This window comes from Embiotoca jacksoni, unplaced genomic scaffold (assembly GCF_022577435.1).
Source record: "Embiotoca jacksoni isolate LCO1_2020_lvr unplaced genomic scaffold, fEmbJac1.0.p SCAF_9, whole genome shotgun sequence".
NCBI lineage: Eukaryota > Metazoa > Chordata > Actinopteri > Embiotocidae > Embiotoca > Embiotoca jacksoni.
This window is the reverse complement of record NW_027185447.1, coordinates 19,897,512-19,915,144: the sequence shown is the minus strand read 5'-3', so window position 1 is coordinate 19,915,144 and position 17,633 is coordinate 19,897,512. Positions and strand designations below refer to the sequence as shown.

The 17,633-nt window shown below is 45.0% G+C and overlaps 1 protein-coding gene across 2 annotated transcripts in view; it reads right to left on the bottom strand.

Annotated features, from left to right (window-relative positions):
* The window catches only part of plxna2 (plexin A2), a 190,152-nt gene that overhangs the window by 21,848 nt on the left and 150,671 nt on the right, over positions 1–17,633 (bottom strand). For both annotated transcript variants that reach the window (XM_069141700.1, XM_069141698.1), the window contains exons 18-25: positions 15,746–15,985; positions 14,721–14,864; positions 13,924–14,158; positions 11,724–11,866; positions 10,286–10,554; positions 2,173–2,239; positions 1,344–1,490; positions 380–539 (exon numbers count right to left, since the gene is read on the bottom strand). In XM_069141700.1, coding sequence (XP_068997801.1) covers positions 380–539; positions 1,344–1,490; positions 2,173–2,239; positions 10,286–10,554; positions 11,724–11,866; positions 13,924–14,158; positions 14,721–14,864; positions 15,746–15,985 — 1,405 coding nt within the window. The remainder of the gene's footprint in view (positions 1–379; positions 540–1,343; positions 1,491–2,172; positions 2,240–10,285; positions 10,555–11,723; positions 11,867–13,923; positions 14,159–14,720; positions 14,865–15,745; positions 15,986–17,633) is intronic.

The window sequence follows — 17,633 nt, the reverse complement described above, 5'->3', positions numbered from 1 at the left end:
GGGTCGGCCACTCAGCCACGTCACAGACACAAAGACACACATAAAGACAGGCCCGCCTATCTGTCCTGATCTACTGTTTCTTATTGGCACTACCAGGCAGGAAAGGCAGCCAGACGGAGGGATGCACCGCACACACTGTCAGTCAGTTTGACAGAAAGGCCTGGCAGCAGCACACTGAGGCTGGTTGGCCGGGGCTGGGCTGCTGGAGCACAGCTTTTATCACACTAATGCTCTGATAATCTGTACACATTGCTCGTTCTTTTTCTCTTTTTCTTTTTCTCACAGATACATTACATTAATCCGCGGGTGTGAACGACTTTACACCTGCCAGCTGCATCTGCGAGTCTGTCTGGATTGTGTGTGCGCGTGTTTGCCGTACCGAGGTCCATGTCGACAGCACGCGGCCGCTGAGAGTAGGGCATGTTCTTGTACACAGCGTCCAGTATCTTCTCCTTCACTTGGGTGATGGTGTCGCAGTTCAGCACCTTCACCGGGATCTCCGGGCTGTTTTCGTTGTCGGGGTTCACACAGTTTAGGATCTGGATCGTAAAGATGGGGAGAACAGGTGGGAAGGAAAGAGTGAAATATCACAGAGGTAAATGAGGAAGGAGCTTGAAGTGTGCTGTTACTGCCTCATACTCGAGTCCGGCTTGAGACTTTGCCCTCATTAGAGTCTCCTTGGAGCGCGGCAGAAGCTTTGAGAAACCATTTCCGCTCTCGCTGGCATCCTGAAATCTAATTTCACACCTTCGGCGGGACACCAATTTCCAGCTCTGCCGGGGTATTAGCACGTAATGAGCCAAATTCCCAGTCAGAGCAATCAGAGCATTGTCATGTCACATGCTGGCTGTGGGAGTGCTTTTTTCTCTCCGTGCATGTGCGTGTGTGCGTGTGCGTGTGCGTGTGTGTGTGTGCAGAGAGGGGGTCTGTTTGGCGTCTTCTTCTTCTTTGGCGTCAGCTACCCACCTTCATATTGGACCAACACTGGAGCCTGTGGGAGCATTAGTTAATTTTGTTCCCACAATGAAAGGAAGAAACCCGACACAGCACGAACAGCTATGTCATCTTAACAACTGTAGGTGAAAAAGAAAAAAAAAAAAAAAAAAAAGAGAAAGAAATTGTGTGTGTGTGTGTGTGTGTGTGTGTGTGTGTGTGTGTGTGTGTGTGTGTGTGTGTGTGTGTGTGTGTGTGTGTGTGTGTGTGTGCATGTTGTAAGTTTCCCTGGTCGGTGTCTGTGTGTGTATCTCAGCGTGGCGAGTTTTTGAGTTGAGCACAACCTGTGTTTGTGTGTGTCTGTGAGCCTTTGTGCGAACTTCCCGCGCGCCCGGCGGAGTGTGACGTACCAGAGTTTTGTACTCGATCTGCTGGCGGATGAGCTTGTCTTCACTCAGGGAGTAACGGGCCTCTCCAGTGATGGCGTCGATGGGCCCCTTTTCCATCTGCTGCTTGATGGCGCAGTACAGCATGAACAGAGGCTCCCCAGCACACTCCTGTGATCACACACACACACACACACACACACACACACACACACACACACACACACACACACACACACACACACACCAACAGATTCACACACACACACACACACACACACACCAACAGATTCACACATGAGAGACAGTCACAGAACAAAGACAAAATTCACTACACTAAGAACAAAACATCTACTCCAGATACTCTACAATCTTGATTTTAATTTGGAAACTTAATTAATAAGATACAAACATAGACTGGTTATAAAAGTGGACGTAGCTTCCTGATCTGAAAAATGAGGCAGATGTGGAAGTGCTTTAAGCTGCAATACCACTGAGTGCCACTAGAGGTTGGCTCCAAAAAGCTTCCGGCTCCATAGACTACAATTCAACTGCTCTCATAAAATTCAAAGTCAATAAAATTTCTTGTTAGTTTTCTGGCCGGTCCATCAGAAAACAATTCCGTAATTAATACAAAAAAAAATAAAAATCAACTTTAAAAGATGTGTTTTTGGGGGGGTGTCTGGTTGATTGACAGGCCTGTGGTGCAGTCAGGTTACTGCAAATCAGTGGGCGGGATGTAGTATCATCGGGTGTCCAATCAGATTGAGTCAGATCCACCGCTCGGATGCAAAAGACTGATTTAAATGTGTAAACATATACACACACTAAACGTGTGTCCTGGTGCACTCACCTTGAGGAATTTGTGAAGGAGGAAGGCGAACCAGTTCGTAAGCATCTTCTCGGCAACCGACTCCGTTCTGAAATTACAGAAGACGCAAAATGTAACTTTATTCTTTCTCTTGATATCCCAAAACTTTCAGATACTACAAGCGCTCAATAATTCATGAGGTGAAGGGGACGTCTTCGGGGTGGTTATCTTGACATCTCGGCTATGTGCATCCTGCCTCTGGTTCTGCCCGTGTACTGCCTGCAACACTGGTCACAGTGACTGAACACAGCAGAACAAGGAGAGGGCATCTGTGTGTGCACGTGTGTGTGTGTGTGTGCACATGCGTGTGTGTGTATGTGTGTGTGTGTGTGTGTGTGTGTGTGTGTGTGTGTGTGTGTGTGTGTGTGTGATTAAGTATGCATGGATGTGAGTGTGAGCAAATGTGTGTGCATGCTTGATTATTCACGTGTGGTTCAACACAGCGGGACGTCAGCAGCTGTGACAAGCCTCAGCTGTTGAGAGAGAGGAGCGCTGTCACAGCCAGGTAACGCCTGATCACAGCCAAAACCATCTCCTCTCCGCTCATCCTCCCCCTCCCCCCCTCCCCCCACACACACACATCTCTCCCTTCCCAGTCAATCACACGCGGAGGTACAGCTTGCTGCTGGGCTTGATTGGGCATGAAAAAACACAAGTGTGCAATGACCTCTCGACTATTTCTACCGCAGAGCACGGAGGGCCGCGTGCGCCTCTTTTGTGATTGCTGCTCGTATCTTTTCTCAGAATGCCACAGACGAACAGCCTCCCTTTGCTTCATTAGCACCATCATGGAGCACTAAAGAAACAGGAGTTGTACTAAAATAAAAACGACAACAATAACAACAACAACAACAACACAGAACACCAAACAGCCAGGTGGGAATGGTTAACGAGCATGAAGCATAGATGAAAGGTTTAGTTCTGTGCGGACAAGCACTTGAGGTGAATAGCAACAAGCTCCCACCTCGTCTTGTAAAAAAACAACAAAAAAAAACGCTTCAGTTAGCCGTTCGACTCCAGCTCCAGTTTTACGTGTGGACAGAATTAAAAATTATTCCTGAAAAACACCAATAACAAAGTGACCCGGCTGCACCGACTGTCGCTCGCAGCTTAAAAATCAAACGAGCGATTGCAAAGCCACTCCGAAGGCCGGACCCAATCAGCGACCACTGTAGCTCGTTAACCAAGTTTGTCCCGCCCCTCCTTCACTATGATTGGACGGCGGGTCAAGGTGACAAGCGCAGCATTTACGTTTCATAACTCGGTGACCGGAAAAACAAACGGCTAACGTTCAGCGCGGAATAAACCATCAGCACCTCGTCAAGATGTTCATTAAATCAATTAAAAAAAATACAAAAAAAATACACCGTACTCAAGAAGAAACGCGTCGGTTGGTAGGTAGGTGCAGCGGTGGCAGAGTGTCGGCGGGTTTTGGGGCGTGCCGGTTGGTCAAAATGAACCCGAGGTCTACTATTCACGAGTATAAATTGGATTCTGGTTCGCACCAGGCTAATAAACAAGCTGCTTTGGATTAGGCAACGATTTTTCTACCCGCTAGTTTCTGGGACCACACCATTATCAATGTCTTTACTCCTGCCAGCTCGAACGTAGCTACTACACACACACTAATCGCAAGTTAACACGCCACGCTAAAATGCCCCATAGACCGCGCTGCTGTTCGCAGGAGTGTGACAGCTTGTGATTGTCACCTGGCCGCCAATGATCACTGCCAGTCGGCTTGTGTACAAGCGTTGCCATTTAAATAGCAATGCATTGGAAAAAAAAAAAAAAAAAAAAAATGACCCTCTTAATGTAGCAGGAAATTACTGTGATTACTCTGGTGGATATGATGGAGCGGGGCCTTACAGCGCACCGTGCCGAACCGAGGATTAGCGGCAATCGAAGCAGCCAGGTATTAAAGACAAGCCAGAAGGCTTCCGTCTCCTCAACGGTGCCGGGGATGATTCAGGCTGTGAATGGACCTGAAGGGAGAGTATGACTATTATGGAGATAATTGCGTTAAGTCATGTTTGAGGGGCTTTAAGCAAGAGTCTGGGACCGAAGCAGAAGTCCCGGGAGGCCTGTCTGAGCCGGGGAGGTTCCGACGGCAAACATTTTAGTCACTGAGACAGGAGGAAGTGTCAGTCATTCTTTCTCTCTCGTTAAACCCGAGTCTGTTTCTCACTTGCAAATACAGAACTTCCCCTTTAGCTGCAGGACAGTGCCGCAGAGGTGATGTTTTGTTTTCGAATGATGCGCGGCTGAGTTGTGATGCTGTCTCCCACGCCTGGAGGCTATTCCCCTGCGAACGAGACCGCTGGCCAGTCTATTGGCAGCTCGTTGAGAGAGGATGGAGAGCCGGGTGACAGCCTATTTGAAGTGTGATGTGCCAGCGGGTGGGGAGATGGGTGAGGGGGGGGGGGCAGCATGTAGATTAGTTCGCCCAGTTTCGGCTAAGGGAAGAGGAGAGAGAGAGTAAACATTGCTGAAAAGCTGAAAGAGTGCACGTGTGTGTGTGCGCGTGTGTGTGCGTGTGTGTGTGTGTGCGTGTGTGTGCGCGCGCACGTGTGTGTGTGTGTGCCTCCATGCTTCTTTCCTCTTTGTTATTCTGACAGATATATAAATACGCAGGTGAGGGCATACATGCAGAAAGAAAGGAAGACATACACATACAGTATTCAGGAGCTCAACATTGTAATGCTGTACGATGGAAAGTCTTCATTTGAAAACACAATAAGGAGCCACGAGAGCCTCAGGCTGTATTTTCACGCCGAGTAAACCTAAATATATTGTGGAATTTTTTTTTTTTTTTTTTTTGGACAATACCCCAAATCCCTTTGTAATTGCCCTTCTTCCCCTACAGGAATTCACGCCCCCTTTTTTTTTTTTTTTTCCCCACCACCTCCCCCTCATGCTTACCATTCGCCCCTCCCTGCTTGTATGAGACTTGAGTGCGTTAGAAGTTAATGGAACCTATTAAGCATTTTAATAAGCTCAGCAAGTCCCGAAGAAGGAAGTCAAATAAAGGCTTTTGTGAGGGGGCTGTGCTGACTCCCCTTAATATCTCTTCCTCTTGAATGTGTGTGTGTGTGTGTGGGAGGGAGGGGGGGGGGGGGGACTACGACGAAGACTTTGTTCTCCTTGTTCTCCTTCCCTTCTTGTCCTCCTCCTCCTCATCTGCCTCCACTTCCGTCTTTTCTATTAATTGAGTTTCATTAATGAACATCCGGATTTCATTATCCCACATAGGGTTTAAGAGGGGCTCCATCTCTGGTCTCCTAATGGCAGCTCGGGTGGAGGAGGTGGTAGTGAGGGGTGGGGCTATATTAGCAAGCCAGTGGAATGTCTTTTCAATGAAACTAATGCCAAACACAATGCTCGCTCTCTTAATAACGCTGCACTCCGTTGCTCTGCATGGGCGGAAATCTCATTAGAGAAAAAACGCTGAGGAGAAAAATAATACAAGATTGAAAAGTCTCAAGGTGATAGAGGCAATGTTCTGTGATTCCATTAAAAGAACATTATAAAGAAAAGAAAAAAGAAACTGGGTGAAACAAGCGGATGTGGCAAAACTTAAGACGGAGATGGAAAAGAATGGAGAATAGATTGTGATGTAAAAAAAGAAAAAAAGAGAAGTGGCTATTCTTGGATGTTTCGATGGGGGTCATCCGGCAGCAAAAGAGTGTGTGTGATAATGGACAGGCAGAAAGAAAGAGAGGACAGTGACAAAGGACACGAGGAGAGATGTGAGCAGAGAAAGAGAGAAACATATTTCACTAATGGAGCCAAACACAATCCAAACAATATGGGGTGCTACATCAATTCCACTTAGCGCACTGAAATGTGAAGAAATCAAAACACACGACGTAGATATCTCTTTCAAAAAAATTAAAAAAAAAAAAAAAAGCTCTTAGGAGAAAGAAAGTGTCTGTGAGCTAAAAAATATTTTCCTATCAAGACAAAGAAACCAGGAGGCATCTGAAAATCTTCAAACACCAAAGACTTTCTCGGAAAAACAAGCCTCTGAAGAGCATGAGTGCACCCTTCAAACATAATTCCAGGAACTGGGGATATTGCATCTCTGCTACATAAATGTAAGATGATGCTCGTGCCGTAAGTTATTTTCACTGGTCTGGTGTGATGGATGGTCAAAGAGGAGCAACCAGGAAATGAGCATAATTTCAAAAAAAAGAAAAAAAGAGCATGTAGCATGAGCTCTACATTATAGCACCGTATAAGATTTACAAATTGCCCTCTGGCATTCAAACACATCCACCCACTGTAATCCTCCAGTGACATGAGCCCATGTTGTATGCAGTTAACTACCTACACTAATAAAAGGCAGTGATTTGTTTTCCATCCTGCTCATTCTGCCAGGAGGCCTCTCACGTGCATTCGTTGTAATTCTTTGATATATTTCAGTCCATTCAACCTCTTAAAGGAAAGGAACAGGAAAGTCAAATTAAGGGACGAATTTCATGCTGCATTTCTCTTATATACATATTCTTTGAAGTAAATGTACCAATCCGATCCCAGCAGACACTTAACATGACAGAAGAAGAGGGATGTTGTTTTAACGGCCATTTTATTGAGCCCACCTTCAGCCCCGCAAACTAGGCGAAAGGGACGCACTCCTTATTGCTTTTTTATCAAAAATCCAATCAAATTTATGAAATCTCTATGGCCATATCTGCAGTTAAGACTTCGGATTATGAGTGAATGTAGTGACTCTAGACTGGTACAAGTTAATCTAATATTATCACTCCCAATGAAGCATAGATAGCACATCAGCAATCAAATACTCAAATATGAAAAACATACTATCAGGAGATCATCTTCCCATGGGAGAGCCCGGGTAATATGTGAGAGGAATACAGAAAAAAAAAAAAAGGTATGTTGGAGGCAGAGATGCTGAGATGCCGTTTTAATGGTAATCAGAGAGTGAGTTTACAGGCAGCATCTTTAACAGGCTGCCCACGTAATTGGGAATTTATCTGTGGAAGGCATTTAGAAACTCCATTTGATCTGCTGAAATAATATGTTTCTAAGTTTGTTTAACTGTAATTCTACTGTGGAATAATGTTTCTTCTATTCTTCTTTCTCGGTGCAGCGGCTACTGAGGGCACGAAACTCCATTGTTGCACTAAAACTCACCTGAATAATTAAGGCTGTCTTGCTTTGCTGGAAAGCCACTTGACACCATTCTGCTTCTTCAGCTCGTGGACGAACTGCGTTTACACTCTCTTACAGTATACATACACACTGCAGTACACAGCAGTCATGTGACGGATGCATTTCAGAAAAAAAGTTCGCTAGTTAGCTAAAAACTATATGTCCTACATTTTTTTTTTTTTAAATAATAAAAAAATGGAAGAATTCGTCTGTGACCTATTTTATTTTTGAAAGATTTCCGTCTTCGGTAGCAGATGGGTTTGGAGCTGAGTGCCACAGAGAGGCTGGGGAGCCTGGAAAGCTTTGGCGAGACAAGCTGACTCTGACGGTTTTTGGTCTTCTCTTGACTTTTGAAGGCAGAAAATGTGCATATAAAATCCGGGAAACCCTTTCCTTGAATAAACAACAACATGGATGCATTGTACGTATTAAACTTTGATTAGCGCTGCGAGTGGCTGCGGGGACGCGAGGAGAATCTGCTGGAACTATTTTGAGATCTTTGTCAGTTACGCTCATGTGATGATGGCTTTTCTCTTATAGGGTCAAGCATGCGAGTTTGTGGACACGTTGCCCCTCTGGAGAGAAGTATTCAATGACAGCTGAGTGGAGAACGAAGTAAATCTCTTTGCTAGACCTCAAACATGTCTTGCGATGCACTTTCAACCCACTGAATATGAATGAGAAAAAAAGGAAGTGGGTTGGCTGACCTAGAGGTCCTTCCTGAATGTTCAAGCTCTTCTGTCGTCATGTAAACTTTGCCTAGGAACCGTAAGCTCACCAATATTTCATTTGGAACAACATTCAGAGTGACTGTTACCGGCATTAATGCACTAACATTTCTGGATCCCAGTATAGTTCCTTCACTATGCTGGTGTAGTAATGTGCTAACACACATACCCAGAGAGACATTTAGACACCATAAAAAAGAACAAGGATGTGCTCAGTAAACAGAGGGGGTTTTAGCCAGAAAAATAGCGTGTATTTTACTGACCTGTCATAGATAATAACAGACTGAGGAGAGCCAATGGGGAAGACAACTAAATGGGAAAATGGTAACAAAGCACGGCCCAGCAGCCTCACTCCACACGCTGCACAAACACAATTACTGCTTAGAGACATGTTCAATTTGACTATCATCACAGATATGTGTGTGTGTGTGTGTGTGTGTGTGTGTGTGTGTGTGTGTGTGTGTGTGTGTGTGTCAGCGGGCTGGCTTGACTGGCGGCTTTTTTGCTAAATACCGGCGACGGGGAAGAAAAGAGAACAACAACAGCAAAGAGCCCAAATCAAATCAATAACCCTGAAAGTTTTTTTCCCCCCAATAATGTGCAGTGAAATGTAAAGAACTGGGGGGCATTTAGCCCTCCAGGCTGCAGCGGCGGGACACGAGGATTATGTACCACTGTGCTCCTAATAAGAGAGGATAATGAAAACTTAGAGGAGGTGTGAGGCCCCGCCGTCGTGTGAAATAACAGCTTAATCTAGGTCTGTTTGACGCTGTGTTGCTTCAGTCCACTCCTCCCTCTACACGCTTGGTCTTTTCTGTCTGGCGGTTATTTACTCTGACTATTAATGTGGGTTTTTCAAATGGAGACATTAAGGGAACATTAACATGAGAATGACAGTGTTGTCTGGAAGCGAAGCAGCTGTCTGCTCTTACCTTCTTCAGCTTATTAGTCATGTAAACATCATTGAAATCATGCACAGAACAGCCGGACTTTTAGAAGTGAACTTTGCTTTCCACATATAGTTTGAGCTCACTTTTGTCCTTTAACCAGTTTCTGTCCCTACAGAGCCACCAAAAAGCAGCTGAGGACACTTGGGCAAGGACTTAGTAGATGTTTAAAGTTTCAACACATCAATCCAACTCCCCAGGAAAACAATGTACTCTGGATACACGGAGAGGAAAAAAAGAAAAAGTTGAACCCACATCTGAATGTTTTATAAGGAGCCCGAGCCTGGAGGATAAGTGAGACTGACATTGGCATTAAGCGAGAGCGGTGGGGGGGGGGGACGGAGCGCCGGAGAGAAAGTGGAATTATGCAGAGAATTCAGATGTTTCTCCTGTTGTGAATAGTACATGTCGTTTATCTGCACAGCCCGCAGATGTACTATAGCGCTCATTACAAGACTTGTTCTGTAAAGCGTCTACACGGAAAACACTGGGAAAATCAGTATTCATCCACCCATAAGGAAGCAGGTATGGAACATAAATCCATCACCATCCATCTGTCCATGGGCATCAACATCCTCCAACAGCTCTGCATTTCTTTACATATCTTTACATGAGGATGACAAATATCTCTGTGTTCTCGTTATTTGTTACCGATTAATTAAATTGGACATCAGAAACAGTTTGTAAAGCAAACAGTATTACTAAAGACTTAACTATTTTCTATTTTCAAGGTAATTTCAAGGTAATTTCACTACCTTCACTTTTAAGCTCCTAAATTGGTCATTGTTGGGGCGAACCATTCATGCTGTATCTTGTTTCCTCAGGACAGTGTAGGCTATCCAAACCTTTCACCATTTGATTTGAAAATACTTAAAAGATCATTTAAATTAGCCTTAATATCAAGGAAAAAAATAATTTTGTCTAACGAAATTGTTATATTTTTACATGTTTCTCACCATAAAACATTGTCAGTAGAGACATCTTTTTATAATTGTGTAGACGTGATTGTCTAGAGGCTTTTTTTGGGGGGGGGGTTTATTTACTTATGTAAATGTATTCTTTCTTTTTGGCAATTTTAAAAGTCAAAACACAAGCAAACAATTTTCTTCTTTGTTGGATGCCTTTGAGGGTGATATTTACTGTAAATCTACTTCATGAAGTGTAATTAATAAATGACTTTTAGACGTAGTAGGTCACAACTGAACCCGTGGCCCTTACATCGCTGAAGGACGGCGTCGTCCACGTTACCTGCGCAGCAGCAGTTTGGGGTGGTTCTTGCTCTCCAGGTTGCGGTCAATCAGGTCCGAAAGCAGGTGTTTGAGGACATCGGTGGCGTACTCCAGCCGGCCCTGCAGGGCAGTCATGATAAGTGAGGCCACGTTGCCTCGGTCCCTCATGGAGAAAGAGCGCTGCATTTCCAGCGTTCGGATGAAGGTGAGCAGGAACACTTTGTTGTTGATGAGCTGTCCAAACAGCTTCAGGGCTTTCTCCACGTTCTGCTGGCCATTACCTGACACCTGGACAGGAGAGAGAGGAAGACCAGTGTGTGTTAAGACTAATGAGCGTCCATCGCTAATTTGTCCAGCAATAATTTGAATAACAATGAGCTGAACTGTTTTTCGGGAAAAGGTTTGTTGCTCTTCAGCTCCTGTTGTGACCTTGTCTCACAGAAAATAAAGATTTTTCCAAAACCTTTGCTCATATTTCACTTCAGGCAGACAGAAGCTTCCATTCACGATGAGTAACTGAGAAGATCTTAATCAATTATTGACCGGGGGATCCATTAAAAAAATATTGTACTCCGAGTTAGCCACCATTTCACTTTCAAGTCAAATGTCAAATGTCAAATAACTTTCCAGTGTAAGACAATCCCTGTTGTATTTGTTTGAGTGCACATCGATGTTTTTCAAAAAGTTTAGATAATTAAATTGGATCCCGGCAGGAAAAGCTTGAGGGGTTTGCAGCTTACTCAACATCGCTGCCTTATCTGACCCCCGCCTCTCTGATTAACCACACCAGGTAAACCAGTCCCATCCTGCCTCACACAATCTAATAGAGGTGGACCTCTATCACGCTGAATCTCTTTATCTCCGGTAGTTTCATCCTCTGGACACCCATCTCTGCATTCCACATAAAATAAACTAATTTCCCAGCATTATTGCGGCCCCTTGAAGAGAACCGAAAAAGTGTTAACCAGACAGTCCCCCCCCCTCCCCCCCAACGGAGGAAACCTACAGTCCTGCCTAAGGATTGGGAATTACTCACTTCATTACTCCTCATACTGCAGCCACCGGTGGGTGAAATAGCCATGTGCTGGGACCCTGTTTTCCATGAGGGAGCTCGCATGAGGTGTACATATATGTGTGTGTGTGTGTGTGTGTGTGTGTGTGTGTGTGTGTGTGTGTGTGTGTGTGTGTTTGCGTCCCAGTGTGATTGACTATGTATGTATGCATGTATGTGTGTGTGTGTGTGTGTGTGTGTGTGTGTGTGTGTAGAAATGATAAGGGGCACACTGGTATCCTTTCCCCCTTATGGACGTAACCTACAGAGGAAGAGGTAAGGGGCAGACAGACTCCTCGCCTCCCTCCCCATCTCTCCCTGTCTTTTTTTTTTTTTTAACCCTTCTTAATACATTTTCTGCTTACGTGTCCAGTTTCTTTGTCTCTCCTCCTCGACCTCTACTTACCTCCAGTTCTCTGAGGACGGGATGATCCTCTATGCCGGGGAAGAGGACTCTCATGGCGTACGTCCTGTAGTCCAGGTGGGGGATCCCAGCTCGGTCGAGGTCACTGGTCAGCTCATTGATGTCCGTCTGCAACTCGGCGAAGGCTGGGAGAGGAAGGAAGACGGGAAGAGAGAGAAGAAATACTTCAGAACTGCATCATGAAAATAAAACCTTTCTTTAATCCCCGAGGACCAAATGTGTGAATCCCTCTTATCTCCTGATGCCGTCATGATGAGAATGGTAGAAAAGCTCGAGATAGTCTTCATGTCAGAGGAACTCAATATTTCATTTCACATCACTCTTAAAAACACATCTCTCTCTCTCTTTTCTCTCTCTCTCTCTCTCTCTCTCACGCACACACGCACGCACGCACACACGCACACACACACGCACACACACACACACACACACACACACACACACACACACACACACGCGCGCCGCCTGTTCTCACTCATTTTTATCTACCAGCCAGTAAATTGGCTGTAGCAAAGGCCCCAAAGAGTGTGTCATCTCAGTGTGAGGCTGCAGGTGAGCACCAGTTAATTGGCTCCATCCTGACTGACTCTCGTTCAGGCCCACGGCTCTGTTGCTCTGCTTTGCCGCCCTTGGGGAGGCTCCCTGTCTGCAGCCTATCACAGGAGCAGCAGCAGTCCCTTAACACCCCCCCCAGCCCTCCAACCAACATCTCCCACCAGTCTTAGCCCTCACCTCCTGGCCGCGTTGCCCCCCAATACGACTCATGGGTTTACACACCAACAGACGGACTCACGGCGTATATACTCATAAGGAAGGAACCCAGGTACCGGTCTAAATCCAGCCCGCGGGGCAGCGCTCTCCCGGCCACTGCTAATGGTTAAAACATTAATCTTCTCCTTTTCCCAAGGCTGCCAGTGTGATTCCCTCCCCCCTCCCCCCGTTTGCCTGCTCTGTCTATCTTCCTGTCTGTCTGGACCCGTCTGGCATTTGACAATTCTTTGCTGTATTAGGATGTTTAAAAACATTTTTTTTTTTTTTTTTTTTTTTTTTTACTGCATAACTCTGGGGGAGCCGATCAGGGGTGGCTGGAGGGGATAAGTAATAAGGTCCTCTCCGGCTGATGAAATCCCCCTGAATGCTGTCAACTATGCACCTCACTGCTGCTGTCTCAGTGATTGGCTATAATGACCCCGATGATGACATCAGGAGCCAATCAGCACTTTTTATTCGAAAGCGCCGACGTGGAACTGGATGTTGCAACACTTCTGAACGGCTGTGTAAAGAGGTAGCTGGAGGTTAGCCTCAGGTTGTATGTTGTCCTCCCACTGGGTAAAAGGTCAAAGGTCAGATTAAAGACTGAGCCCTCTCATTGCCCTGAGCCACAGGGGAGGAAGGAGTGTGTTTCAAACAAGCGGCAAACAACAGTGACGTCAGCCGTTGGCCTGTGAACTTCGAGTTCGGATTTTGGAGCAACATCAGCAAAACCGAAATAAATCGTGGAAAAAAAATGTATTGACGTGGAATTTTATGGGACTAGTTTAATGGGAGTCTATGGAGCCGGAGGCTTTTTGGAGCCAACCTCTAGTGGCACTCGGTGGTATCGCAGCTTAAGGAACTTCTGCATCGGCCTCATTTTTCAAGGAAAAAATAATTTTGTCTAACGAAATTGTAGAAAAACATAAAAGTAGAAACGAGGCTGGGGTTACTCTAACGAGAAACTCTGCATTCATGTGTTCGTTTGCATGCGAGGCTGAAAGCCAGCGTGCAAACTAGACAGCTGAAAGAACTGTAAGGATTTACTCCATGATGAGCGAGGTCGGATGCGGGGCTAACTGCCTGGATCTGTTGTGATTAACAAGGATAAGGATGACTCACTGACCCAGATTTGGAAACAAATTCCCTGCATTATTTCATGCAGACAGTCCACCAGCCATTTACTTACCGTACTATATGCACAAAAAGACACATTTATGCTTGCTATGTGATTACAGTCCGCTCAAGTGAAATGCATTACCAGCCCTATTCAACTACAGGAGAGATAGAGCAGCGTCTGAAATTACCGGCTGTAAATGGATATTCCAAGTAAAGCAGAGCCGTAATCACGCTCACTCTACAATCTGCCGTATAACAAGCAGGCTGCACTTGCTATATGTGCAGACTCTGCTACCGCTCTGACACCAACCTTCTTTGCACTCGAGGGCGACCCGTGACTCAAGGTTGTCCATTTGCATCTGCAGGCGCTTCAGGGTGAGGTCGTTCTCGCGCGACTTGCGCTTATAGGCGATGAGGACGAGGATGACGATGATGAGGAGGAGACCGCCACCTGCTGCGATGCTGACAATGGCCGGGAGGGTCAGCAGGCTGTCTGACATGATGTGGACCGCGCCGGGGGAGACGTGGAGGCCGCCTACTTGAACCTGAGATGCAAACACATATAATCACACGCTGTGTGAAGACAACGCTGTGAAGTTTTGAGATTCTTCCATCTAAAACACGATTGGGAAAACACACAATTTACTCATGTTTCAACAAAATGTGATTGCTAGTTTTGAGATCTGTATCGCATGATAATTAGTGCATGGCAATTCTTAAGCCAATTCTCCTGAATCCTGCCAAAACCTGGGTAAATATTGTCTGTTAGAACTGTTACTGAGCGCGAACACATGGCCACCTATATGCCGACGTTGAGATGGGAATAGTCCGGGGCTTGCACTCAATAAGTGAGCAGGCAACTAAAAATAATTGCGGTGGATTCCGGCAGAACCTTTTAACAGCCGGAGCACACTCACGCCGCTCTCCCTTTGACCCCTTTGCTTTAGCTGAATGAACAATGACGAGAGCACAAATAATAGAGTTTAGAGAAGCCAACTATTATGAAAACGAAATCACAAATACAGGCATGGATGGAGAAGCGAGTGGGAAAAGTAAGGCTGGGAAAAGTAAGGCTGGGAAAACACGGCGGCAGACCGCTATACTGACCATGACTTTGTATTGTCCGGTGAGGTTGGGCGGCTCGCACAGCAGCTGGCTCTCAGACACGGTGACAGAGCAGGGAGTCTCTCCTATCAGCACCGTGTAGTTCAGCTTCACCCCTCCTGACGCCGGGGGAACCAGATTTCTGCCCTGTGGGCATATGGCGAAGGGAAGAAGGGGGTGTGAAATTAGGGAGATAAACTCAAGACACACAAACACACGGTTCAATGAAAAGCAGACACTTTTTAAAGAAAATGCACAAAGCCAATGTGTCACCTAACAGTGTAAATTAGATCCCTTGGTTTGGGCACAGCTGCCGCCAAATATGATTCCATGCTGAGATCAGACAAAGTGATGTATTTCACATTGGCAGTAAAGTGGGAACAGCTGGTGATCAGGAGGAAAGAATACAAATACATCCCTCAGTGAATTCTGTGCCTTCACTTACAAGGCTTCTTACAAGGCTTCTTATACCCATATAATGAAAGAAAAACATCACATAGACTATCTGATGTAAATATCCAGAGAAAAATAACAAAGACTGAGCGAGAAAGGGAGTCAAAGTCTTGGCCAAGGACACTGTGATGAGTGTGTAAGTGTGAACCAGTAAATGTTCTGTAGATTTTGAATGCCTAATAATACGTTTCTGTGCTTTCTTTTGCAGATGCCCCCGGCCATGGAGCTGCATGTCTCTGCTCTGCGATCGTCGGCCCACACCAACAGTTCATGTCTTGGATCTCTATGCTGTTCTTTTCTCTCTCCCCTCTCCCTTCAACCCAACCGGTCGAGGCAGATGGTCGCCCACCTCTGAGCCTGGTTCTGTCGGAGGGTTTTCTTCAAGGAGAGTTTTTCCCTTCTATCTTACGTGGGAATTGTTGAATTGTTGGGTTCCTCTGTATAATGCTGTAAAGCTCTGTTGTAAGGACTTTTTAATGTGTTAAGTGCCATGAAATAACCTGTGTTGTGATTTGGCGCTATAGAAATAAAATTGAATTGAACTGAATTGAATAATCTGTATTTCCTGTGTTTACCTTGAGAATGATGGGTGAGCCTGGTTTTTGCTCCAGGACACCGGTGGAGCTGAGCGGCTCAAAGTAAGGGTTGGGGTAGTAGAGGAGGTTGGTGTTGTTGAAGACCAGCAGCGCCTGGACGTTGTTGAAGATGAAGCCGAACTCGTCCGCGTGCTTCACCGTGTCCAAAACCGGATGGTACTCGGCCATCAGGGAGGGAGCGAAGCAGCTCATACTGGTGGTGTTCAATACTTTACACACCTATGGAGGGGAAACAGACAAACACAGGAGGAAAATGTTGAGGCGAAAACACACTCTTAGTGATGCTGCTGTTGCTCAGAAACAGTCCACACACATCTTGCCACGATAAAACAAGAAATGGGATTCAGTTATCCAGGAAAGACTCAGAGAGCGCAGAGATTTTTCTTCTTCTCTGGCTTCAAAACAAAACATCAAGTTTAAAGCTGATCCGTTGTAAACTTTGTTAAAGCCTAAACTGAGATCTTAACTGAAACACATTGGCATCTACAGGAACCCCGCAGCAAGCTCAGAGGAGTCATAATCGACATATAAAATCCCAATTCTTTTCAGAGAAAAGGATTTATTTTCTGTCATTAAATCCATCTTTATTATAGAGGAAGCCTTTATAAAATTGAAAATAAATTGCTTCCACTGCCTCACTGAAAAACACCGCAGGACAACAAGCACAAAGGATGGAGGCATTGCTCCTGTGTGTGTCCTCAGGTAGAGGTTGAGCTATGGCTCTTTTATTACTTCTTTCGAGTTTGCCCAGATGAGAGACCTGTCTTCCATCCATCCTCCCTGGCTCAGCTCTAGAGGGAGAGGGAGAGAGGATTGATTGCTGCGCAGCACTCTGCTCAGAGAGGGTTTTTTTTTATTTTTTTTATCTCCTTTCACTCCCTCCCAGCTCTCTCGCTGGGGAAGAAACTTAATTAGAGGTAAATATCATCAAAGGCGGTGAACGCTGGCGACTACCACGCCTCCTACCTGTTGTTTGCTGCTCCGGAGAAAACCGGAGAGATCGATGCAAACTCATTCTGTGTTCGGTACACCAATCGGATTTTGCCAGCATGGTGCACACGGTGAGTTGCAGGAGCGTGCTTGTAGATGCAAAAGGAGGCATCTCTGCTTACTCGCCTCTTTGACATAGACTACAGTTTGTTTGTGTGCTTTCACCATGAATCTAAATCTTAAAATCAATTCGGACTCAGGAACGTGGCTATATTGTGTGTAATATTCAATGCACTTTAAGCTGCCACTAACAACTATATTGATTTTTTTGATTTAATCCGTTAGTTATTGCAATCCCAATGAATCAATTAGTGATTTGGCCTATTTAAAGGCCAGGAAATGCTATATTGTAAATGCCAGTTACAGCTTCTCAACCAATGTTTTGTTTCTTTCAGACTAAAACCAAAAATATTCACTTTGCATTGATGGAAAACAGAAAAAAGTAGCAAATCCTCACATTTTAGGACGTTGAAACAATTAAATGTTTGTTTTTTTAGATTGAAAAATGATAATTAAAGGATTTATTTTCAGTTACTTGACTAAATGATTAAATGACTGAACACTTCATCCTTATATGACACATCAGCTACCAGGAAATCAGTGACTAATGACTACATTGATTGTTGATTAATTCGTTAATTATTGCAGTACCAATTAATCAATTATTCACTTGGCCTGTTTTAATTCAGGAAATGTTTTAAATGCTTGCTACAGCTTCCCAAAGCCAATCAACCAATCTCTTGTTTTTTCTGACTAAAAAGATATTAACTTTGCAGTGATGTAAAATAGAGAAAAGTAGCAAAACATCTTCACATTTTAAGAAGTTGAAACAATAAAATTATTTTTTTTTCAGCTTGAAAAATTAATTTTTAGTCAT